This window comes from Halyomorpha halys, unplaced genomic scaffold (assembly GCF_000696795.3).
Source record: "Halyomorpha halys isolate HHAL.00 unplaced genomic scaffold, Hhal_1.1 Scaffold999.1, whole genome shotgun sequence".
In the NCBI taxonomy this organism is placed as follows: Eukaryota; Metazoa; Arthropoda; class Insecta; order Hemiptera; family Pentatomidae; genus Halyomorpha; species Halyomorpha halys.
In genome coordinates this window covers 388748-414579 of record NW_027106312.1, presented here as the reverse complement: position 1 = coordinate 414579, position 25832 = coordinate 388748, and the positions used below count along the sequence as shown (strand labels likewise).

At 29.3% G+C, this 25832-nt stretch overlaps 3 protein-coding genes across 9 annotated transcripts in view; 2 read left to right on the top strand and 1 right to left on the bottom strand.

Moving 5' to 3' along the window:
* LOC106687686 (glycerol kinase 3) overlaps positions 1-20840 on the bottom strand; it is a 31147-nt gene extending 10307 nt beyond the window's left edge. The window contains exons 1-10 of one of the 5 annotated variants that reach the window (XM_014431702.2): positions 20682-20840; positions 15422-15512; positions 14006-14133; positions 12418-12548; positions 8594-8811; positions 7634-7743; positions 4853-4955; positions 4657-4767; positions 2658-2911; positions 419-624 (exon numbers count right to left, since the gene is read on the bottom strand). In XM_014431702.2, coding sequence (XP_014287188.1) covers positions 419-624; positions 2658-2911; positions 4657-4767; positions 4853-4955; positions 7634-7743; positions 8594-8811; positions 12418-12548; positions 14006-14133; positions 15422-15499 — 1339 coding nt within the window. In that variant the 5' untranslated portion in view covers positions 15500-15512; positions 20682-20840. Of the gene's footprint in view, positions 1-418; positions 625-2657; positions 2912-4656; positions 4768-4852; positions 4956-7633; positions 7744-8593; positions 8812-12417; positions 12549-14005; positions 14134-15421; positions 15513-15683; positions 15855-16032; positions 16142-20390; positions 20531-20681 lie in introns of those variants that run through there. The other 4 variants (XM_014431703.2, XM_014431706.3, XM_014431704.2 and 1 more) reach the window with 4 other exon arrangements.
* LOC106687687 (cytochrome c oxidase assembly factor 4 homolog, mitochondrial) lies at positions 20586-25567 on the top strand. 3 transcript variants are annotated; one of them, XR_010842651.1, is made up of 4 exons: positions 20586-20666; positions 21249-21371; positions 22128-22310; positions 25430-25567. XR_010842651.1 is itself a non-coding variant. In XM_014431708.3 (3 exons), exons 1-2 carry the CDS (start codon positions 20586-20588, stop codon positions 21348-21350), a joined length of 183 nt encoding a protein of 60 aa, XP_014287194.1. In that variant the 3' UTR covers positions 21351-21371; positions 25430-25565. The 3 variants fall into 3 exon arrangements, 2 of the variants coding, with proteins under 2 accessions (XP_014287194.1, XP_066900747.1); XM_014431708.3 differs by lacking the exon at positions 22128-22310 and having other exon boundaries at positions 25430-25565; XM_067044646.1 differs by lacking the exons at positions 22128-22310; positions 25430-25567 and having other exon boundaries at positions 21249-21604.
* Positions 21467-25621, top strand: LOC136795000 (peptidyl-tRNA hydrolase 2, mitochondrial-like). Its single transcript, XM_014431707.3, has 2 exons — positions 21467-21607; positions 25430-25621. Exons 1-2 carry the CDS (start codon positions 21467-21469, stop codon positions 25619-25621), a joined length of 333 nt encoding a protein of 110 aa, XP_014287193.1.
* Positions 25622-25832: the final 211 nt, after the last annotated feature.

The window sequence follows — 25832 nt, the reverse complement described above, 5'->3', positions numbered from 1 at the left end:
AAATTACGAAAACTCATCATTTCACAAGCAATCACCAATAGCCAAATTATGAGAATTCTTCATATGTTTATTAATGAAAATAATTGATTCTTGTTTTTTATTAATTCTATATAAATTAAATTCTAATTTTTACCAAACAGAGATAATAAATCCAATAAAGAAATGATTTCAGCTTCAGTTGCATTGCATAACAGTGCAAACATTAACAAAAACTTTTTAAAAATAATTTTATTCAAAGTTTAAGAACTTGGGTGTTCAGATATTTATTTCAGTTGTATTATTGTTAATTTATAATATATATCCATTATATTTTGGCTCAATTCAGAGAAAATAATATTCTGATTCATAAAAATATTTCACCTTGAATGGAGAAGACAAATTAACTATATTTTATTATAAATAAAATATTGTATCTTACCAACAGGTATTCCACACAGATCAGCTTGCAGTTGCATTAAAAGATTGTTTGCTGTCATCCTTCCATCAACACGAAGTTTAGTGAGAGGCAAATTGCAGTCTTTTTTCATAGCTTCAAGAATATCTCTTGTCTGGAAACAAACAGCCTCCAGGGCAGCTCTAATAATATGGCCTTTTGTTGTGAATTGTGTGAGACCACATAATATTCTAAAGACAACCAAAAAATCTGATAAGATTTAAGTAACTAAAAATTATATAAACAAATGGAAAAGATATAAACAAAAAATGGAAAAGATATAAATAATTAAAAATGATAATATTCAGCGAACTGAATATTTATAATATTCAGTGTGAAGAGAGTAACAAGTTATGTGAGACATAGACAACATAAAATAATGTCTTGTTTAATAAATAACATTAATTCAATAATATCAAATTTCTCAAAAGTTGATATTTTACATCTTATAAATATAATAATAACACAAGCAAATTTTTATCCACCAGTTATGATTTTTTTCCTTCATTTTATGAGAAAATAGCTGAACTGATTTCGATGAAACTCCATTAGTATATAGAGCCATCCATTACTATATACATTAAAGGTTTTAAGTATTATAATAAAAAAAACTCTACGACATTAAGATCAAACATCCTATTATTATTATTTACAGCTACCCATAAGAGGTTTTTTAGTAACAATAAACTGTTATCCATAATCTTTAGACAAAATGGTGGCTACACCAAAATTTGATTTTATTTTTATTTTTTTTTATCAAAAGATCAGAGCAGTAAGCAAAATATCTGATGGAAGCTTGTTATTAAACAGTTATAACCTTATGAAGCCTGCTTCTCCCGGTTTTTGCAAGAGCATTAAGTATAGCACAGAGACTGCACATTGATTTTGATTGGAAATTGATATATTAAACTTTCTCCTTATGTTTTATGAAGAATTCATTGGGTCAGGATAGTCTCCACACTTTCAGAAGTCTTGGAGCAGGGTTAATGGATTTAACAGTTAGTTTCTTAATGTTCCACAAGAATAGGTACCCAACATATTTTATCAATACCAAGAAGCTCATATACAAACAGTAAATCCTGGCCTTATTCCTCAATTAGGGTAGGATATATTTCTTAATGAAACAAAACTGTTTAGCATTTGGTAAAGTTTAGGGACCCTACTGAATGCTCACGAGTTCAAACTCAAGGTCGAAGCTCCCGAAAGTACCTCATCTTTTGCTACCACACATACTACAGGTATGTAGAGACATTATTGAGGTAGATTCTCTCAGAAGTTTTGGTGTGGTTTTAAACCTCACAACTTGTTGATTCCAAGCAACTACCCATTTAAGTTAGGTCAAGAGACCCCTCTTATGGTGAGTCCAGCCTCAATAAAGAGATTAGGTTTCCTTAAAGAGCATTAGTTGTGCCTGATATGAAAGAACAAAAAGGCTACTCTAAAACTTTTTAAAAACATATGGTAGACCTACACCACCCTCCCTTTTATCATCCTAAATCATCACCTTCTGCCAATAAGTATGATTCACAGAAATTAATATGCCAGTCACACTTTGTTTTCATGGATTTTGATCTCATAGATTGCTGTAATCAACCAAATAATTCCCTTCATTTTATTATTTATAAATTATAATTTATAGAAAACCTTATGCTTTATTCATAATAAATTGTCAGTGATAAATTTTATGTAGGCTACTTTGTAATGAGTTTGACCTATGAAATTACCATTATTAATATTTTTCTTTAAATAGATATCTAAGAGATTCCCAAGGACTTTTCATTGATCTCTCTGGAGAGTTTCCCTTCCTTTCCATGTTGTTTGGTTAAGGACAATGAAGTGTGAGGACATCTGAGAGGTTTCTTATAAAATGTGATCTGAGAGATTGCCATAACCTGATAGACTTGGTTTCAGGCTGTGTCTATTAGTGGACACTAAATATCATTTTACAGAAGGTTTTTCAGCATTACCATATAAAAAAATTTTGCAGATGACTTTTTAAAGCATCTTATCTATATTAACACACAATTTAATGGCATTTAAGAAAAAAAAATTAATTTTCTACAGGGTATGAAAAAAAAAATTGAAAAACAGCCATTTACTTGGTGTTTTTTAGGTAATGTAAAGTACCATTCAAGTAATTTAAGATATAAATAATAAAAGATATAATTTTATCATAACTTATTGTTTCTTTTTTATGTAAATGGAAAGTAATTCATTTACAAACCCTCTTGCATCCTTCCTCCAATAAGGAGCATAGAGACCATTAAAAGCTGGAACAAAATAAACATCTCCGGTAGTCATCACTTCTTCGGCAAGTGATTCAGTTTCTGAGACATCAGATAATAAACTCAAATTATCTCTCAGAAATTTTATAGCTGCACCTGCTACAGCAACTGATCCTTCTAATGCATAAACAGCTGGTTCTTTTCCAAGCTTGTAACTCAAAGTAGTAACTAGGCCATGAGAAGAAAACACTCGCTGAAATTGAAATAAACATATGTATACATTAATATAACAAAAAACCCTTGATAAATCAGGAAACCATTAAACAGATGTGGACAAATTAAATAATTTTTTTTAGAACTACAGGAAATATAAAAATATAAAACAAAGATATTCAAAATCTAACAACTTATGCATTCCCCCACTCTCAATCCTAAACAATATATGGAATAATAAAATCCTTCCACTACCATACTCATCAGAATTATTCAGCCAATCAGCATGCCTAGTTTAGTAACCTGGCCCAACTATGGAGTAAAATAATGTATAAATAATAAACTTCAACTTGGTGACCTAGTTGGTTCATATTTCAACCTCATAAGTACCACTGCACTGAAATACGAAAAAGAAACTATAAAACATTCTTGTTTATAGAGAAACATAATTTCAAATGAAATAAAAAAAAAGGTAAATGCAGTATGCTAAAATACATCCACTACACTAATAATCTTATTCTTATTATTATGTATTAATAATGAAGCTTCCTAGGTTTGATGTAAATACCAGATAAATGAGAGTATATTATTTTGCTGTATATTGAAGCAGTCTCTCCCCTCTTATGATGGATCCTTAACAACCTGGCCAACCTCTGAGTGAAAGATACCTCTGATATGTATGTCTAGATTGTAGTTAATAACAATAGAAGCTAAAAATTCTTCATTTTTTGGTTTATATTCGAGCTGCTTCATAATTTATTAAGAGTATTAGTATCCAGAGTCGCTAGCAATTGGCGCTCCCTAAACTTCTTGAGTTCAGTTGTAGAGGTCAGGTAGTGAGTTGTGCCAGATCTCCATAGGGCAGGTACATGATACCAACCTTTTCTTTGTACCCTTTCCGGGTAAATTAAAACCTTACCAGAAGACCTAGGAAGCTTATAAGGTTAACACTTCAGTAGGGGATCCGGAATCTGGCCCAGAGGTGATTGTAACCTAGCATTGCAATTATTTGAAATTTCCTTCGATAGTGGATCGCTTTGGGAGATGGTGCACCCTTTAATAGCAAATATATAACTGGTTATCTAAGTCGTGTTGAGATTATGGATTGAGAGTTTATTGTCAGAGAGGTACTGAAATGAAGGTGCAGATACCCAGAAGGATTTTTTGTCTCATACCGGTAAAAAAAATCATTTTTCTATAAAAATATTTAAAATGCTAATTAATATAATTAGATGTATTTAATATATAATTAAATATTAAAAATCTTTATAGGAAGTGGTCACAAATAAATAGGGATAGAATTAATAAGTGGTCATAAAATGTTCTTTGCATGGGCCTGGATTTTTTTTTTTTTTTTTTTTTTTTTTTATGATGGTAGAATATTCAAGGAGAACAACAATGCCACTGTCGTTAGCATTATCTGGTGTTAAGGAGGAGTTTAGTAAATATCTTGAATGTCTCTGCTGATTTAGTACATCAAAATGATTATTTTTATTTTTAAATTAACATTTATAAACCAAATCATATTGATATTAAACAACATATAAGTTCAGGTACAAAAGACTTTTTTTTTTATCTTTTCAAGAAATCCTTTATTTTATTTTAGTTTCAGTTCAGATACAATTTTTTTTTTCTTTCAGAGTAATGAAAGTACTCGAGGATAATATATGTTACTTTCTGGCTTAATGAATTAGAAACTACCTATTAAAGCTTAAATAGAAATTTAATAAAATGACAATCAAATAATAATAGCAAATAAATAAATAAAATAATTTTAAGACTTACATGTGGACCTGTGTTATAGATAAGGAAACAACCACTCCTGTAAGTATTCTTGGCCATACCCTCAGATGTACAGTTTTGACCAAGAAGAGCAGATTGCTGGTTTCCAAGGATCTAAATAAATATCTATATGAATAACAATATTTATGAATTAATAAGGGAATATTCATGATCTAATAAGATTATATATATGAATTACCCCAGATATAGGAATTCCACTGAGTGGTTCTTCGACTATTGTACCAACAATTTCTGATGAACTACAAATTTTAGGGAGAGTCTCCATTGGTATATTAAAAACTCTAAAATAAAAAATTAATGAATTATAAATGAGGCATTCCAAAATATTAAAAACTAAAATTAGTGATGTTTTGTAAAGTTTTTGGGATACATTTTTAAGTAAAGAAATGATTTCTTTCAAAACTTTGTAAAGAACTTCTCAAAATAACGTAACTGTTTCGAAACTAGATTCATAGGCAAAGGATAAATAAAATATGTAAATTATTCATCCTCAAGAGTATGTTTACATACTGTTAACGCCATAATATAATTACTTTGTAAATAACTGTAAATGGTATTTGAGTTTTATTAGTATTTAATTGTGTTACATCTATTTCTATATGTATTGTTTTATTTAGATTTAGTTATATGAAAAGAACTGTGTTATAATGAGTAATAGAGACAGTTGCTCTGTCTGCCCTTATAATTTAATAGTTTGGATATTTTAAGTGAGTTAACCATCATTACAGTTCGGAACCAGACCACTTCTGTGTTTCGACTTTAATATGAGTTCTGGATAATTAGTGGCCAGGAATGTGTGTAACCAGCCCTGTCTGTGTTCATTTTGTTGGCTCGCCCAATACATTAACACAACTATTGGATAATTGGACTATCGATGAGCCACTACACCAACTCTGGATCATTGCAGTGGTTTATTTATCTACCAGATCTGCGACCTACACATATCGGTAGCACTCTTCCTTTGAACTATCGAAGTGGAGCAACCCTACGTCGACTAGTATTTATTTTATATATTTATTTGTTTATTTGTAAATTAGTTTACTTTTTTGTCATTTTCATAATTTAGCCTTTTTTTATTTTACTTGTATTCATTATTAGTTACCTTTTGTTTATTTTAGTTTTAGTTTTCAATTGAACCAAATAAATGTTTAATCCGAGCCAGTTTGTCGTTTCTTCATTTTTAAAGCCTTCCAACAAAAAGACATCGTCGATTTGAGGTGGCCTTAACACATACTTTCCAATTATATTAACAATATTATCCTTTAGCAAAAAAATCATGACTGAGAAAAGGCTTTCCTTGAAATTGTACAACCCCATTTACCTAAATGGCATCTGATTAAAGATATGCAGTCTGAACTTCTTAGATAAGATGGATCAGAAACTGTAAAGAGATCATAAAAAGAAGTTATAAAGAGACTTCATAATCTCACAATAAACATGCGGATAAAGGAAGATATACCAGAAGAATGGAAGACTGGTATAATATGCACTATACTAATAAGATGCACTATAGATAAGATAAAAAGTTTTTTCATCATACATAAGGTCCAAAATAAATCAGCACAAATGCTCCTCACAGCCATGTGGATGATCTTATCAAAAATTTCCAAAGGAAAATACTGTAGGTCTATTTCCATAGTAACACTATTGTTTTTAACTTTGAGGTGACACATTTGACAAAAGTGCAGCAAAAACTTGGAGTTTGCAGGTAACAACTACTTTTTAATATTCTCATTTATAGTAAAAATAAGTTATGAAAGACCCTGCAAATTGCATTTCAATATCTTAAAAATTTAAGGATTTACGCCATTTTATCATGGAGACAAGATTCATCATTCTTATGTATTTTCTCATTGCCTTTCTATTAAAAATATAACCAAACCTGAGGGTGTAATATTTTTTCTCAAATATACAAGAAAGTTATTTCTTAAATGATTTTTTTTTTTTACAGCGACATGAATTGTATAAATTAAAAATGTTTATTAATTTAACAACAGTAACATTAACTTCAATAAAAATAAAATGAAAACACCAATAGTCCATCAGAACTTATCAACTTGGAAATTTTTAAAACTAATTAGCTTAAATGAATATTTACTTAAAGTTATTAAATAAATAACTAAACTAAAAAAATTAGTTTTGTAAAAATAAGTATCATGTTATACATTCACCAAATTAGTACAATACAACTATGATTGAAGCAAGTAAAATAAAGTTTTTTTTTTTTTCTATGCCACAGGAAGTGGGCTATTACGTATAGCCCAATACAATTTTACTCTTCCTCTTAGTTGGTCCTCATCCTGCAAGTAAAATCAAGTCATGAATTCAGATAACCAAATTTTTAATGAGAAATAATTCTCTAGTTCTTCATAAATATTGTCCAATAACATTCATGCTGAAAAAAACTACCTTCTTCCATTATCAAAATGGCTTAGAATCTAAATATTCATGTAGTTGATAGTGAAAAACCAGTGAACGTATTGGCATTTTGATTTTCATGGTGAAGGAGAAAATGAGTTATGCATATATTTTAAGTTACATAATAAATAAGTTTCAAGTGATTGAGAAAACATGACACTCTACTAGTCCTCCTTTAGTTTCACATATACAGAATTACACAATATCACAAGTAAAAGCATAGAAAACCCAGAAAATACTTTGTCTTGACATTTTAAAAGTAATCTTATTTCAATAATTTAATAACATTCTCACTTGAAGACTTTTATCTTGTGTATGTCAACATTGCTGTTGCCAAATATCCTCAAACCCAGGTCTCCTAATTCTTCAATCAAAATGCTAACCACAACATATGACCTTTATATTTAAAAAGTCTATTAAATAAATTAAACAAACCAACACAGTACAAATACAGCCTATATTAATAACATGATACATTAATTTATATAGTAAAGAAGCAAAACATAAATATTAGGTTTATAACATTCAAGATAAGTTATACTTGCAGAGAGTGGAATCCCATTTCAGACTGTCAATGTTCATCAACATTGTCCTAGATGCATTAGTGACATCAGTAACATGAACTCCACCATTGCGACCACCAGTAAGATTCTGAAAATTAATAACTAACATTAGTAAATTACTGTTAAATATTGTTATATTATTTAAGAAAAAACTTATTTCAATTTACAATTTATCAATTGATTTCTTCTTCGATCAATTTTGTACAATATTAATCAATTTCATTAAATTTAAATTAATCGAGTAAATCGAATTGATATGACTCAATTAATTGCACTAACTTTTATATCTACCAACATTTATTTTATTATTATGAGATTTTTTAAGTAAAATTAAAAAATACATCTAACAACAAAATTTAACAGATTGAAAAAAGAAGACAACAAAGATTTGATCATATAAAGCTTAATAATAATAAAATTAACTCAATTAATAATAATTCATATTATGTGACTTTTTCTTATTTTGTTCATGACAATAGCCAATATTCTTAATGTTTTATTATACTAAGATGTAAAATTTCAGTAGATACACATAAATGAAAAAAAATGAATGAAGAAAATTAAAAAATGAAAATATTAGTTGTCAATAGAAAAAAATAAATAAAACAAATAAATTGGATCAAAGAGTTATTTGAAATATGTAACTTATCTTGAGAAAAAATTCTCTACAAAATCAAGATAATACATCTCACCAAATTGCATTTATAATGAGCTCTTTTATGAAATGAAAATTTTATGTATATCATTTTCATAATGAGAAGTAAGGTTGAGAGGAAGTATGAAGAAGAACTAAATCAGAATTGAATAAATATGTTCTCCTCTATCATATTTAATTGTTTTGCACTAAAAAAAAAGTAGTAGCATTTTAATTTTTTGCAAGTACCAAGCTTTATAACTTCAGTAGTGAGGAAACAAACATAAAGTATTAATAAAATTACCCATATTATCCACGAATCAACAGTACCAAAAAGACATCTTTGCTCTTGAATTGCTTTTCTTACATAGGGTACATGATCAATTAGCCACTTAATTTTTAAAGCACTCCAATATGTAGACACTGGGAGACCACAAAGGGGGATAAAGTAACCCTTATCTTGATCTGGAAGTTTCGCCAAAATTTGATCAACTGTGGAATCAGTTCTGATATCACTCCAAACTGTAACAAATACAAATATTGGATTATGACCTGAGCTCATTGATAATTGTTTTTGTCAGTGAATTATGATTATACAAGATATCAATAAAGAGCTATCTCTAAAAAGATCATGACTAAGATTTCTTCAAACTTTTCAAGCACAAATAAAAGCCTTTACCTTTGACCCAATTAACATATTTTTAGTTTTGGATCATAAAAACCTTTGTTAAGGATTAAGGATTTTATTGCTAGTAACAGACAGATTAGGTTATGAAGAAGCTTTTTATCTTAAAAAATTGTTTTCTTAAACTTTGCTGTTATAACCTTTTTAGAGGGTGATTTTCAAATAACAATATAGTACACTTATTTTTCTGTGTTTTAGTAGTGATAATAATGTTTAGAAGCAATAATATTGTTTTAGTAAGCCTATAAGGGATAGTGAAGAGGCTACAGGTGAGATTTAGTGAAACCTCAGAGACTGATATTCAATACATGAGAAGCTGTCAACAGAACAGAAAACTATAAAAAACAATGACACAAGCACATCCAAAGTATTAAGCTGAGGATTAAATTTTCTAAAAATATCTAGCAAAAGGTATCAAATCCAACCTAATTATCAAAATGGAGTTAAGAAGTTATAAAATAAAATCACCTCAAAAGAAAAAATCAAGAGCTACTCAAGAGGGTTTGGATCAGCAGCCGGTTTCTGCAGATAATGAGAGTGATGCCACTGAATCATAAGGGTTGACAACAAAAATCCGCTTCATACTTGGAACTGTTATGTCTCTTACATGACTTAGAAATCCTGATTACCAGATAGTTGAGATGGATCTGAGAAATAAACAGAGCAACCATCCGTGCTTGCTACAAACAAAACAGGTTACTGCAAAAGATTTATTAAATGAAATTTTAGGGTATCCCTCTGGAAAATAATTTTCTATTACTTTGTCTATTTCCCTACTTGGTAGCTAAAAGATCTTATGATTAGATTTTGAACTTAATATTCTGAATGAAATGGGGAAAAATGAATCAATGAATAGTCGTTATTATCATGCTCTATCAAAATTAGGTAATAAACTTCCATGTATCAATCAAATGGTTATACAAAAATAATTAACTCCAAAAGGTAAGGACTCATTTTAGCCATTGAAAACCAGGCGGTTACCACTCAAGTAAATACTTAAAAGAAGAAGAGACCATTGACTGATGTCACTTGTGTAAGAATATAGTAGAGGCTATCCAGCATGTATTACCTGGATGTCAAATGTTGACTGGTAAAGAATATTTTCAAGGCACAATGACCAAGCCAAGCATATTTGCCAAACAGTGGCCTGATCATGCAATCCTTATTTTCGATATCAGATGAATAAGGTACTGTCAGGAGAAAATATCATAACATTGACATTTGATTTCCATAATAGACCATTAAACAGTACATTAACATAAAAAAGAAGGAGCTTATGTTAATATAAATAAAATTCTTTATGGACATGAATAAATATTTTTACCTTCTATTAAACCATTCAAAGTAGATAACTAAAAGGTTGTGCATTATGTGGGACCTGCTTTTTGTTGGGAGCTGTAAATGAGCCAACATAATTTGGTATGCCAGGGATTGTTACTATCCTCATACACATATTTTGAATAACCTCTAATTACTTCAAGTTATCCTTTCTTTCAAGTAGTTCTTGGTGGAGGTTTGAGATATAGTTATGGATATAGCTCTTTTGATTGTTTATACATACGATCTTTTCTCAATACTATTAGTTTAATTATAGGATTGATATCGAATTGTTAATCAATCATGTATTCAAGTTGCTTCTGCTATTATTTTTCATGATCTATTTGAAATTGAAATCGAGAGCCTCTGAATATTTTAAATCTTGTTTCAGTCTGGTCTGAGGGAGTTCGGAGAGCACTAATAATAGTACAAGAGCCGGGAAGAAAAAAAGGCAGTTATCTCACCCCAATTTTTTATTACTTTAATGAAAACTAGGTATAATTACTAGTCAAAATTGATGAGTCTGCCAAGTATAGGTAGGGGGAATAAAACATGGCAGTTTTTCAATACATTAAAAATAATTAAATTTTTATTCGGAGCTCTATAGCTCTAAAACTACCAACAACACTAATTTAAAAGAACATTATTTAAAGAAGAGTAAATGTGAGCCCTAATTGAGCTATTGACGTCTAATAGTTCTCGAGATATAGCTTTTTAAAAAGCAACATTTCTTAAAAATCTACTAAAAGATTAGTTAGTTAATTTATTTTGAGAAATCTACATCTCAGGAACTATGTGACATACAGATGCCTATTAGCACTCAAATTAAAGCTAGTTTAATGGACTATAAAGAAGTTTATGACCTTTACCTTCGTAGGAATAGTATTTTTCATGATATTTGCTAAAATAAATTGATTTATAGTTGTTCGGACAAATAAGTTTGATTTATGAAAAACATCATTTCAAAAACCATTGGATGTACAGATGTCTGCCAGCACTCAAATTAAAGCTAATTAAATTTACTACAAAATAGTTTATTATGTTTATCTCTGTAAGAGCAATAGCTTTTATGATATTTAACAAAATAAACTCACAAAATGTTGATTTCTAGTTGTTCGTATAAAATTTTGGACTTTTGAAAAAATATATCTCTAGATCCATAAACGCACATATGGCTGCCAACACTTAAAATAAAGGAAATTTAACTTACTATAAAGTAGTTTATGACACTCATCTTCGTAGGGCTAGTGGTTTTTATGATATTCACATATGAATATAAATTTGGCAAATGAAAATTTGTCTGAACAACTATAAATAAATTTATTTTACCGAATTTCATGTAAACTATTATTCCTACGAAGATAAACATCATAAATTACTTTATAGCTCATTAAACTAGCTTTAATTTGAGTGCTAATAGACATCTGTACGTCAAATGAGTTTTGAAATATAAATTTTTCAAAATAAATTCACTAACTACTGATCTTTCAGTATGTCCCATACAACATTTTTATGAAATGTTGCTTTTTAAATAGCTATATCTCAAAAACTTTTTAATGTAAATAACCCTATAGGGCTCATATTTTAGCAAATTTACTCTTCTTTAAATGACGTTCTAGGTTTTCTTGTATTGTTCCTACTTTTTAAGATATAGAGCTCTGAATACAAAATTAGTTTTTTTAATCGCTTTGAAACAACCGCCATTTTGTATTCCCCCTACCTATACTTGGCAGACTCATCAATTTTGATCATTAATTATACATATCTTTCATTAAAGTAATCAAAAATTGGGATGAGATAACTGCCTTTTTTCTCCTCTTGGGCTCTTGTACTATATCATTACCCAGCTGCCTGCTCAGTTTCTTTCTTTCCTGTATATTTTGTAGACCAGCACCGAGAACCTATCTATGAGAGACAGACATGTCTCACTAACAGATATCAGATATAATTTATTTTCTAAAAGAATTTGTTTAAGCTCTGTATCATTCCAACAGTGTCTAGGCATCATCAGATTTAAATTTCTGTCAATAGTGGTTATTATAAAATAAAAACAAAGATTAAATTATATGTCTGGACCGGTCAGTTGCTGTAGTGAAATTGAACCTAAAACCTAGAAGCCAACTAACCTAAAGCATTGTACAAAGGTTCACCAGTCAATGAATCCCAAACAATTGTAGTCTCTCTTTGATTTGTAACACCAATAGCCACTATATTAGTAGAACTATATCCAAGAGTAGGCAGCTCACCAACGACTTTCCTAAAAAAAATATATATTAAGCCCGATCATTATTACAATATTAAATATCGATAATATTTCAATGACAACATACATCTACTATAATAATATATTTTCAAAATTAACAATTTAAAAAAAGTTAATTCTTAATAAAAAAAACTATTGTAGAAAAAAAGTTTTTCCTAAAAAATTGAACATTTTTTTGACAGATTTAATAAGTATCTAATTTAATTACTGATTAAATTAGTAAGCAATTAATAAATATTATTGTATTTCTGAGTTTATGGATAGATATGTACTAAGAATAGATCATAGTTTCACTGTTAGATTAGACGGAAATTTTACTAGAAACATTTCAAAAATATAGTATTTTACTCCCTTAATAAAATAACCTTCAAAAATTAAACAATGTTTAATAGGTATATAGATACAATTTTCTATTTTGATACTTTTACAAGACATAAATAATGCCAATAGTGGGTAATTCATAATCTAAAAGAAAACGAGAGAAGAGGTCCTCTAAAAATGAAATTTCTTTAGCCACGATAGCAGTACTCATAAAAAATGAAATTTATTTAGCCATGATTGCAGTACTCTAAAATGAAATTTATTTAGCCATGATTGCAGACTACATTTTTAATTATATGATCGATAGGAACATCTGATAACATTCCTAAGGCGGAACATGCATAAAAATTGATATTATTTTATAAGAGATTTTGAAGTTTTAGAGGAGTAGCAGACTGATTAAAAAAAAAACTGTTGACAAAAAAAAAAGTCAAATGATCAATGATATCTGAAAATATTCCTGAAGTCGGCTCACATAAAAATTAATATATAATTTTTTTTAGGATAAACAGGGGCATTGGAATGATTATGTTGACAAAAAATGCCAGAGGATTAATAATTGTTGATAAGTTTGTTGTGGTGAGCAGAAACCTTATGAGGGCCTTCCCTCCCCTCTTCTCCTCTCCAAAAAGAGTATTGTATAAAAAAATAAATAAAATAAAATGCTGTTTATTACTTATATCTTAATTTTATTTCATTCAGTGCCTCTAATTCAAGTACCCTGCAAATCAGACAGTCCCTTGGCATTCTGAAAACCAACATTTACAGGGGACTGAATTCAAACAGAATATTAATTTTAAGCCTATAAGATTACAAATAAAAAATTCAACTTTAATTAATCAAAGGCACAAATCTGAAAATTATTAATCTATGAAAACAGAACTTGAGATTTGAGAAATATTTAGGCTATGGACTCCTAAATCTCAGCTCCAGATTCAAATTTGGCTTTGTTAAGCTCATTTTAGACTTTTAAAACCAGATAACTAGTATGAAAATCATAATAGTCAAATTAAATATTGAATTACAACAAATAAAAATTTTAATTTTTTAAAAATAAACTTTAAAGTTTATTATTATTGAAAAATAATTATAAAATAATAAACTTTATAAAATAAAACAAACAATGTCACCTAATACATTCATAAATAATATTGAGCATTTCCAATGGATCTTGTTCAGCCCATCCTTCCTGAGGAGAACGCATTCCCACATCTATTTGATGCTTAAGCACTTCATCATGTGTTTTAGGGTCAAATACCTAGATTAAAAACAATAATATTATTTAATGATGAAAAATTAGACCAGAAATTTATTATGATGTAATTTTCTGCTTAATGGTAAAATGTAAACATATCTCAACTATACTGATTCATAAAACAGGATTTATGACTTGTTATTCAATTTAGATAAGATATAAGGATTTTTAAACAAAATGTGGATCTAACATAGAGGATATCAATGATGAGCCAACAAAACTTATAGCCATTAGGTTATAAAATTTACAATAAAACTATATATAACATTTACAACAATAACAGTTAGTAATCCACAGATAAATTAAAATCTTCTTACATCAGAAATTAAACAAAAACTACATTGATTAAAACACTAAGGTAAACCAGGGTTACTTTGAAACTAAGGGATGGCGTTGGTATAAGAGCTTATTTTGAATTTGAAATTACCTGTCAGGCTAAAACATTTTTATATCAAGACTATAGGAAATTTGTTGGAAAGGTTGGGACACTTTACATCAAAACCATTTCTCTAGACATAATTTTACCTCCACTGTTCAGTAACCTTTTATCACCTGTTCTACTTCCCATTATCATTTTTCAAAGTTCACTTAGACCGAAATCACAAAATAAGGTCAGTAAATTATTTTCAACTATATTAAAAACAACTGTTTATTCTTGGTATTATTCTGATAAATGTTGAATTTGATTTTAGAAATCAAATATATATATTTGATATATGTATAAAACTGTTTAAATATTAGGTTGAATTTCTATTAAGATTAACACCTAGAACCTATATAAGTTCTTCTATATAAAGGTTCTTGGGCTCACAAAAAACTACACTAAAGATAAATTATCTGAAGCAAACGGGGAAGCTTTTCAGGTACAAATTAATATAAAGAAAAGCAGCCACACAGAAGAACTACACTCAATACTGAAACTAGTTAGCTGTGATCAAATATGACCTTTACCATATGATGTATTATCTCCATAGGGAGCTTGTTTGATCACTACCTTTTGTACGAGGAAGAGATTGCTTCTAAAAATGCTAAAAAAATTAATGTTTGACACTTTTTTAAATATAAAGGTAAAATTCTTAATAGAAATGGTCATGATTATGAGATAACAACAAAGGAAGGTTCTGGAAATGCTACATCAGAGAAGACAAATCATGGTATGTAAGGGAAAATCTCATTAAAATCAAGTGGAAGTTCAAAAAAATAACAGGTTTTAATAGATTTGAAAAAAAAATTCATAACAGTTATTTTTAAAGAGTTAATTGCTTTAGATGTCATCTAAAAAGAGACTTACTGCAAATTTTATTGTTCTTGTTCCTTCGTCTATAACTCCGACCAATGGATTATCAGTTTTATCACCAGCGGCTGACATTTTTCAATATTTTCTATAATAAAAAAATGAGTAAAATGTAATAACTATAATAGTTTAAACAATATATTTATAAGGAAACAGAAATATCATGACAATCTTTTATTTAATAAATTATTATGTATACTAATTTCAAATAAATAAATCAAGATTATTAAAAATATTCTCATAAGAGACCTAATTATACCTGCTACCCTAGAATACCAGAGGCAACATACTGTACCAATCTTCTTGACCTCATCCCGTTATGAGACCTTGAGGTGCTCAATGACCCAGTATCAATGAGTGGGTATAGGATAAACAATATGAAGGGTAAAATTTATTTTCAAGTGAAATTGTTTAAATCTTTCATAACTCTAAAGAGACTACGTACAAACAACTAAAGCAGTAAAACAAAAACAGTCAAAAACTCAATTTATTAAAGAATCTAGACTTTTCTGAAGAAAGTTTTAAAATGTATAGAATTAGATTGTAAGGAAACATTTTTTGGTAAAGTTTTGAATCCTTAGGTTACAACCAGCATTAAAAAAGAGTACCTTAAATGAATATTTAACCCTCCAGACAAAAGATACCTATGTAACTAGAATATGAAAAAAATTAAAATTTATTCTAAACTCCTAACCTTCAGATTATACCTGTTAAAAGGAAAAATAATAAATAAGGATAAGTAAGAGGGAGGGGGTAATGGATATATTAGCCTTATATCACTGATTGATTAGATTACTCTTATCATAAACCAATTTTAAAACAAAATGAAGAATTCTATCCTTTAACATGAAAGATTTCTTAACATTACTTCTTAAATAATGAAAGTCAAGTTTTGAAAGATATTATAAAACAAAAAATATTATTTTAGCCTGTTTTAAATCAATGTTAAAAATCATTGATTCATGATATAAATTAGATTAGAATTAACTTATTTTATAAAGTAAAAATAATATTTTATGAAACATGGATAGAAAATAATTATATCTACGAAATAAAAACTCAAGTGAGCTAAGCTAAGAAAAAGTACCATTAGTTTACACAGTTTATATACTTTTGTCAAAATGTGTTTTTTTGTTGTTGTTTTTATTATATGCACTGAGTACAGGAATAATATTGGAAAAAATCTGTCACGTCTAGTTCAAAAAATATGGGGGGACCAAAAAAGTAATGTAGTTTTTTGTGCATGTTATTTGATTCCCCTACTCACTGTGTACATCAAAGTTGAGGTAAAGACATTTAAAGGTTATAATGACTTGTTTAGTTGTAAATAATTAAATTAAAAAATTTTATTAGCAATTTTGGGTGACAGGGGCAGCCAAATACCAGAAGAGGCCCATATTTGGCATTGCCTTCCTTTTGAGTTTCATTAGAGTAGTAATACAACAGTTGCTACCTAAAACATTTGTGATGTTTATCCAAATGTATTGGAAATTTGTAAATGCTAAAGTTTTTCCAAGTTCAATTCCAGTAATTTTGATATTTCCAACTTGCATCGATCAGGAAGACCAACATAGACAATGGTGTATTAAGGGTTGGAAGTAGAACCAAATCTGTGTCAGATATTCAGGGAATTGTCAACAATTGTTGAAATTAAATTGGGGAAGTATTAATCAACCTTGGTTGACCATCCAAAAACATTTGCAACAGATTGGATAAGTAGGCAGAGCAGGTTTTTGGGTCCCACATAATCTGTTTCAAGAGAATAAAGCTAACCGATCTACCAGATGCAACTTATTGCTTTAATTTTGTTTTTTTGAAAAATTTGTTTTTTAAAACTTGTATCTTTATACCTACTCAATGAATATTAACAGAGGAATTCTAGTTTAAATGAGAGTTTAATTGCCTTAAATTCAGGCTTTTTAATTTTTTAATAAAGCCAACAGAAAATTTATTTTTATTAAAGTTCTACTGAAAATCACTGTTTTCCATTTTTCTTAAAATTCAAGAGTGATGGGTACCATGGGAACCAAAGTTCAAGAGAAAAACGGGTACCACCTCAATATTATGTTTATCATGATCGGTAAGAAGAATCATATATACCTCATGGTATTAAAAAAAAAGTCAAATTTTGTAAACTAGTTTAATTATTACTATTTTTAAATATAAAAAAATCTGAACTTCTGAATCTTAGTATGATTCAATTTAAATTGATAAACTTTAAAACTAGAGAAAATAAACATATTTCATTTAAAAAAGGATGTTTATCATTTAGTTCCTGTGACAGACTAGTTGCTGCACATTGCCTGCCTTAATCCTAAAAATAACACATGGTTGAACTGAAATGCCATCAGTACATAACAATAATAAAGTTATTGTTTTGTTTTTTTACCATTTTCCATCCTTCCTCCCCCCAAAATATTTCATCTTAATTTGAAAAACTAATTATAATATAACAATTTTTGTCAAACTTTCAAAAAATAAGTAGTATGGAATGAGGTAATATGGAATTGGTTTTAGATAGATGACTAATATTCAAGAATGTTATCATAAACGTAAGGAGAAAAAGGAAACATTTCTGAGAGCATTTTTTGGCATCTTACATAGTTAATACAAAATATGACTGACCATCCAACAGCAGAATAACTGATTCAATGTATTTTGGAATTTGGATTAAATTCACAAGTTCCAATGAAGTATATCTCCTCAACAGTCAGTCAAAACTGGTCAAGTAAGAGAATGTTTGATGATTAAAACTAATCTAGTTTAATATGAAAAAGGTTTAATAATAATTATTTCCATTTTATTTTATAAATTATTTTGTCAAACATATACTGATGAGACCAAAAGGTACACAAGGGGGCTAAACAACCTACCAGACCTCATTATTATTCTACAACTATTCCACCCTACAGTAGAAGTCGCATGATGAATAGTGGATAGTTGAATAAAATAGGCCTATAATACAGTAATAAAAATAAAATCACTTTCTACAACACAGTAAACAAGAGCAGAAATTCCTTCAAGCCAAGGATTAAATCATGTGGAAGTGAAGATGGTTTGTTGATCTTAGAGAAGATAGAGATTCTGACCCTATGGTCTCACTATTTCGACTTTTAAATAAAGATGGAATTCCGGCTGAGCTCATTAAGCATAGTTGTAGAGAGTTTCAGAGAGGTTTCTACGATGTCATCCTCACTATTTGGATCGAAGAAAAGATCCACGATCAGTGTAAATTTAGGTATAAGTCCCACATAAGCAAATACTTTGTTAAATAATTCATTGATGAATAATGATTTGCAAATTTTAAATCCTTCATTAGAAAAAGATCTAGCTATGTGTCTAATAAAATGTTGTTCCTCACCACATCAGTCAGTCATTGAATTAGAAAATTTTCAAAGATTTTATTTATTATTTAGATTTTAGATATATACACTGCATAAAAAAAAAAAAAAAAAAAAAAAAAAAAAAAAAAAAAAAAAAAAAAAAAAAAAAACAATATATAATAAATGTTTTATAAATTACTTCATTGATTGATATAATTTAGAGTACTGGTATACAAAACAGGCACCAGCACCAGAATTTAAAATTCCTTCTTACACTATTATTGTTATTATTACAGCTGCTTTGATTAGATCAGAGATGTCAACTTCTGGTCACTCAAAAGAGAAATACAAACCAACAGAGGTTAGGTCTATACTACTTTGTAGTACTATGTATTTTTTTTTTTTTCAGCCAAGACTCCTATTGGAGTCCTATATAGCCAAACCATGGTTGGTATGGTCAAAGTTTTTCATTTTGTGGGACTGCCACTCAATGCCCCAGGCCAGATTCGAACTGGCACCACCAATAGACATCAAATTGGTAAGATTACTTCTTAACTACTGAGCTACGGGCGGCCCTAGTACTATGTATTAATGACTTATGAAATTCTCGATGCTGTTTTGTTCAGCACTACCTAATTCAGTAAATATTTTTTCAAAAATAAATACAGTAACATATAAATAACAGGCAAGAGATTGAATTCCAGACTGTCTTAAGTAATAAGGAAATCTTTTTTTTTCTTCTTGGATAGTACAACTAAGATATTTAAAGCAATAAATTATTAAGAATAGAATAAATAGCATGTAACTGTAAGAAAAAATGGTGATGTGAATAAATTAATCCTAGTCTTAATTCTGTAATTAAAATATATTTTGTTTTGAAAGGTAAAGTAAAGAAAGCTGAAACCACTGCAGAGGAGTGTACTATATTTTTATTTTTTTGACTTGTAACTAAAGATTAACTTCTATTTCCTATTTATTACTAATTATATATTTCTATGCATAACATGTTAACGTTTCTTGGATATCATTCCACATATTCAGAACCACAAAAAATTAAAAAAGGAAACTTTTATCTTAATGTCTCATAAATTTAGCCAAATTTGGTTAACATTTTGATAATATTATTCATCTATTTAATTACTGCATTAGATGTTAGCAGGCCCACTATGAGGAATGATGCTGCATCAATATATGTATGTGACAAGAGACTTTAATAAGAATAATGAAGTAATTTAATTTTAGAATGTTTCTACTCCTTTATTCTTAAGCTCCATCATTATTCTCTTCAAAAATTACATGATTTTCAATAAAGATATAAATTTAAACGGGAATTCTAATTAATTTATTCAATTTATGGAATTTTATAAAAAAAGTAAATTAAGTGTAAATGAAAGTGGGACAAGAGAAAGAAATAAGTAGTCAGAACCCATTGTTTATTATGATAAACATGAGGAAGAACTTATCACATATCAGAACAATTGACATTTGATAGTCTGACGTAATAACATATCCTCCTGAGGAAAGTGAGACGTGTAATTTATTCAAAACATATGTGTGATAATTAATGCCGTTACTTTTGGAATTATTTTCTAAGAATGGGAAAACAAGATAAAATAATAAAAATATCTAAATGTTCTAATTACCAATAGAGAGAAGTGAACAGATCTAGGAACACCAGTAGTTCTGTGCCGGGACTTTAGATAACCACAATTGAAAATTGTTGAAATTAGTCATAGTAAGGCATTGAGGGATGTTCTAAACTCAAATGCTATGTATAATCAAAATTCATTTATTTAAAATAAACAATCGATTATTAAATTTAGAAACATATACATACAATGAGTGAAAAAGAAGATATTGACCTTGTTGATAATATGATAAAGAAAACGGGGTGTGGAGAATTACTTTACCAAGTACAAGTGAGTTTTACTTACTCTATAGTCCGAATATTTTGGTTCTCTTGTTAATTTCTTTATTGAATGTTAATTTAATTTTAACTGTCACCTCCCTGAATAATAAAATAAGTACAAAACCAACATTTGTTAAGTCACATTACCCGAACTTGTTAAATTAACCTATCTCTCAGAAGGTTAAGCTTAGGTTATCTACGTAGCGGTATTCAAGAAGTAAGAGGTTACAAAACTTCATTTTTTTTAGTTTTCTGTAATTTTGATTAAGCTCAGTTTTTATTGAATTTTTCTTTATTATCTAATAATATAAACAACATCTATAAAAAGTTTTTTCTGCAGTGATTGTTTTGTTTTAATTAATTGCAGGTTTAAATTATTTATTCAGGTTTATTTGTCAGAATTCTTGGTATTTTATTACATTGTTAGCCTTTAAATTTTGTTCTTAATTCCACATATTATCATATATTACAATCTTGAACAGTTTACAAGGCATTAATTTTCTTGTATAAACTAACTGAAAAGTATTGTTAAAGTTGTTTTACTTAATTAAATTATTTATTTATTTAATTTGTTTAATTGTTATTTTTTCAGCTGTGTGTTGCTGAAACTCGTGACTGGAGACAGTGTCAAAGTAAGGTGAAGGATTTTCAAGCCTGCATTGAGGAGCATAGGAAACAAAAACAAAAGGATTAATGGATACAACTATTGTTCAAGGTGTTTCCCTTGGGTTTCTCTTAGGTTTTGTAGGATTCTTTATTTTTACGAGGAACTCATTAAAAATCCTTAAAAGCAATAATTATAAATTTGTGATGGTCGTAAGGTCTGATGTTTTGAAAAACAAAAATCAAATAGCTGAACATTGTTCACGAGCAGCATTAGAATGTTTTAAAAAAGCAAAATTGAAATCCCTCGAAGCAGTTAATCTTTGGGAAAGGAATGGTCAACCTAAGGTTTGTGAATTTTAATTTATTGGGCAATAATACTGCACTATAGCACCAGCATTACAATTGTTTCAGAACTAAATTTTAATATTGATATATGTGGATAGATCTAATTTATCTTTTTTTTTTAGGTCATCTTACTATACTAATGAATCAGCCATATTTTTACTATTTCATTTTTATAATCCAATTTATATTAAGGTTAAAGGGAGCGGGTTACTCATTGGTAAGGCATTATGCTACAAACACCCATATCCCAGGTTCGAATTCGGCTGAGGCAGATAATATTGTTCACTTTACCCAAAGAGGGACATTCGGAATTGATGGAAGATGGAATTGTGGGGGGATGATCATTCTTTCTTCCTTATTTGGCTATCATAATACAACAGCTTTTTGGCTCGCTGGAGATATACATTGATTCTCTGGGTAGGACTAGATGAATATGCCTCTTAAAACTTACTGTTGAATTGAACTGCAAAATTTATGTCACCAAGTTTGGTCCCAATCACATCTTGTACCTATTTTTCAGATGTAGAAATGAAACATGAATCGATCTCGTGTTGAAAAGTTTCCAAATTTGGTGAACAGTTTATCAATTGCCTCTCTCATCCTGCTCTTGAGATTTAGCTTACAAAATCCAATATGGAACGAAAAACTCTTTCCAAAAAGAGAAGGGAAGGTGGCTGCCTGGTTGTTTGGTGTATTGTTAAAGGTATTTGAACTTGTATTGTTAAAGGAATTTGTTGATATGGTGCAGTATGTCTGTTCTCGTGGCTTCTGAATTTTGTAGCTTTTTCCTTAAAGTTTGAACACCATGTCTGGCCTGGCCATTGGAAGGATGGCACACTGCTATGATACGGCGAAATAGGACACCTTGATTTTTTTTTATTAAATTATGAAAGTATTATGAACAGAATTGTGGCCCATTGTCTGAAACTACATTTTGGGGAACACCAAATGTATTTTCAAGGATATCTGGTGTGACTTAAGAAGTAGTGGAGTTTGTGATAGCTACAGTCATCTAATTAGACTATGTTTCAATAATTATGAACAAGTTCTTTCCGAGTGCTGAACAATAATCAATGTGAATTCTATCCCACAGTGCATTTGCGTATTTCCAGTGATGTGAATAAAACTGAGAGAAACATTTTAGAATTCTTTAGGCAGGCAGAACATAACTTGGCAGTGGTTTCTATCGAATGATCAATGGCTGACCAATAGATTAGAGAGCGAGCCAAACCTTTCATTTATACTACTCCTATTGAGCAAGGTGGAGTTCTTTTAACAGTGTTTGACAAAGCAGAGGAATTGGATTTTTATCAACTACTAGTTAAGTGTAGTTTTGTAGTCACCTGTTATCTTCATTCTGCTCTTTCTTGACAATATCAGTAGATGAGACCCATTGGGAAGTTTGAATTTGTAGGAAGCAACAAGCTTCAATTCGTAACAAGTTTCTTATTGATCTCATCAAAATAAGCATCTTGGAGTGCAGAATTAGTTCAATCTGCTCTCAGGTTTGGTGTGTCTTGGCACCCTGGATCAATGCATTAACGCTGCGGCAGACTGCTGCTATGTGTCCGCATTTATGACAGTTTTTACTTTTAGCATTACACAACTGACTGTGTTTATGTCAATATCATTCCCCACATCCCCAACAGCTAGAAAGATCAGCTTGATCATCATTTTTGTGGATGGGACGATCTGAAAACTGGTATAAACTTAGTTGGTTAAAAGTGTTGAAGTTTTAGAATTTGAATAGGGGTGGCTAGCATGTGGTATATTTTGTCTGCCTGAAACTTCACTCCTGAAGAAGCAGTTCAAGTAGCCTCCAAATCTTGATCAATTTGGAGAGCATCAGGAAATTTTGGTGTTTTTTTTTTTCCATTACCTTGGCATCATCAAGAACACCATATATGAAATGAATTATGTGGGACTAATCAAGAAAATCAGTGAATTCAAAGTATCTAGCAACAGTCTTTAAACACTTGGGATAATTGATAACTGTTTCATTTGGGTGCTGGACTATTTTCTGGAATTTTATAGCCGCACTGTATTTGTTTTTTTATTCTGGAAAATGATCGCTACAGCTCTTACTATTACTTTAAAATTTTTATCCTTGGGTTAAGTTGGATAAATGATGTCACTAGAGTGTTATTAATTCAGAACCCATATGGACTTATAAACAATCAATCCATTGCTCTTCAGCAACCCCATTAAGGGCTAATTGTTTTTGAAATTGGTGGGGATAGATTTATTATTAGCTGGTGTTGGAATATGTACAAAATTTGCTATTTGGTAACACTGATTGTATGATAACAAGGGGGAAGGTTCTAGTTGGTTCTAAGTTGTTATATGTGTGTACTTGATTTAAGTATAGTGTTTCTTAACAGTGATAAATGTATTTCTTTTTTTTTTTTTTTTTAATTTTATAATTTTAACAGCCGGAATTTGAAATTCGGTAATATGTTTTGAGTACTCTCTGTGTTAGCAGCTTCTTGAGATCGAGCTAGTTGCTGAACTATTTTAGTTAATTTTGTTATTTGGTTAGTCAGATTTTTTCAATACTTTCAATTGAACAGTTATCCTGTCATCCACTACTGTCTATGTACAGAAGTAATATTTTAGATAGAAGTAGTAAAGAAATAAGATACTTAATTGTTCGCATTTATTAATTATAATCAAATTATCAACAATAGTGTTAGGTTACACACACAGCTGCCTATACCAGTACAATATTGATTTGTACTCAATACATTACTAATACTTTATGGTGTCCGTTTATAACTAACGGTGGTCAACAATTTTCTTATCTCATATAAGTAAATATCTGTTAGCCTTGTTGGAGTGAAATTTGTAAATCAGTACCAATATCATGTGCAGACCTTGTATCGACTTCAATATCAATAATTGTTTTGTAATGTAAACCCCCATATCACAGGAATGTAAATAACTTCCTTATGATAAAGATTCTTTAGGGATCTTGTATTAAAAATAAAATGTTTAGTGTTTTTGGGTTCAATCTGTTGGTCCTCCATGAAATAAAAACTACCCATCTTGGAGTGGATTTGAATTGGCACCATTTTGTTTACAAACATTTGAAAAGTAAGAGAGGCTGCTCTATCTAAATGTTAGAAGAGCAATGAGGTTGAGAAATAACATAAAATGGTTATAAAGATTAAATTATTTGTTATGTTTTGCTAGTCTTAAGTTATAAGCCATGTGACTTGTAGGGGGCTAATAGTTTTTTTTTTAATGAAAAAAATAAGAGAGATAAAGAATGAACAATACCATCAGAACTCAATATTATATTACCTTAAATACACTTACATTATTGGTTAGACAATAATTACAATCATAAAAGAAAAGGTCCCTCACAACTCAGAAGTCAATAAGAGTTTATCCAGTCATATACGCAAAAAACACAATTAATATAGCTTCCACCAAACTGGAACAATTATACACACACGCACTATTTATCTTCACCCTCAATTCAAAAAACAAAAACCTTCTCCCGCTCTCACTCGTCAGTGTTGCTATCTGACAATACTCCCCCCTTTCAAAAAGGGTCCCCAAAATAAGAGTTTATCCAGTCATATACGCAAAAAACAATTAATATAGCTACCACCAAACTGGGACAATTATACACACACGCTCTATTTATCATCACCCTCAATTCAAAAAACAAAAACCTTCTTCCACTCTCACTTGTCAGTGTTGCCATCTCACATGACTAATATCACATGGCTTTTGTGAACATTATATCAATTAATTTTATCAAAAATTTGGTTATACTTTTACTGGCATTAGTTAATTAATCTTTTATTTTTCTAGATTGCTTTGAAGATAGATAAAAATAATAATGAAGAAATGCTGTGTCTTCACAGAAAAGCTGAAAATTTAGGCCTAGTTTCTGTGCCTGTAATGGAAGAAAGTTCTTGTATGAAAAATATCACTGTTCTTGGGATTGGCCCAGGATCAGAAGAATTAGTGAATGAAGTAACTGGTCATCTTAAACTACTATAAAATGCAAAATCTTTAGTCATCATGAATTATTTTATATTCCATCAAGTTTTTTGTAATAGAATAGTGCAAATTTGTGTTTATAAATCTTGATATTTATTTCATTTTCTTCATAGTGAAAATCATAATGAAGAAACTATTAATTTGTATATTGGTTCACAAAGTTATGTAATGTTTTACTAATTATGAAATTATAAGTATTATGAATTATAAA

Bases quoted from the DNA above. Each gene is read 5' to 3' on its own strand.
- LOC106687687 (XM_014431708.3), top strand. From the start codon at position 20,586: ATGAGTGAAAAAGAAGATATTGACCTTGTTGATAATATGATAAAGAAA. The intron at 20,667-21,248 runs GTGAGTTTTACT...TTATTTTTTCAG, and splicing joins AATTACTTTACCAAGTACAA to CTGTGTGTTGCTGAAACTCG.
- LOC136795000 (XM_014431707.3), top strand. From the start codon at position 21,467: ATGGTCGTAAGGTCTGATGTTTTGAAAAACAAAAATCAAATAGCTGAA. The intron at 21,608-25,429 runs GTTTGTGAATTT...TTATTTTTCTAG, and splicing joins AAAGGAATGGTCAACCTAAG to ATTGCTTTGAAGATAGATAA.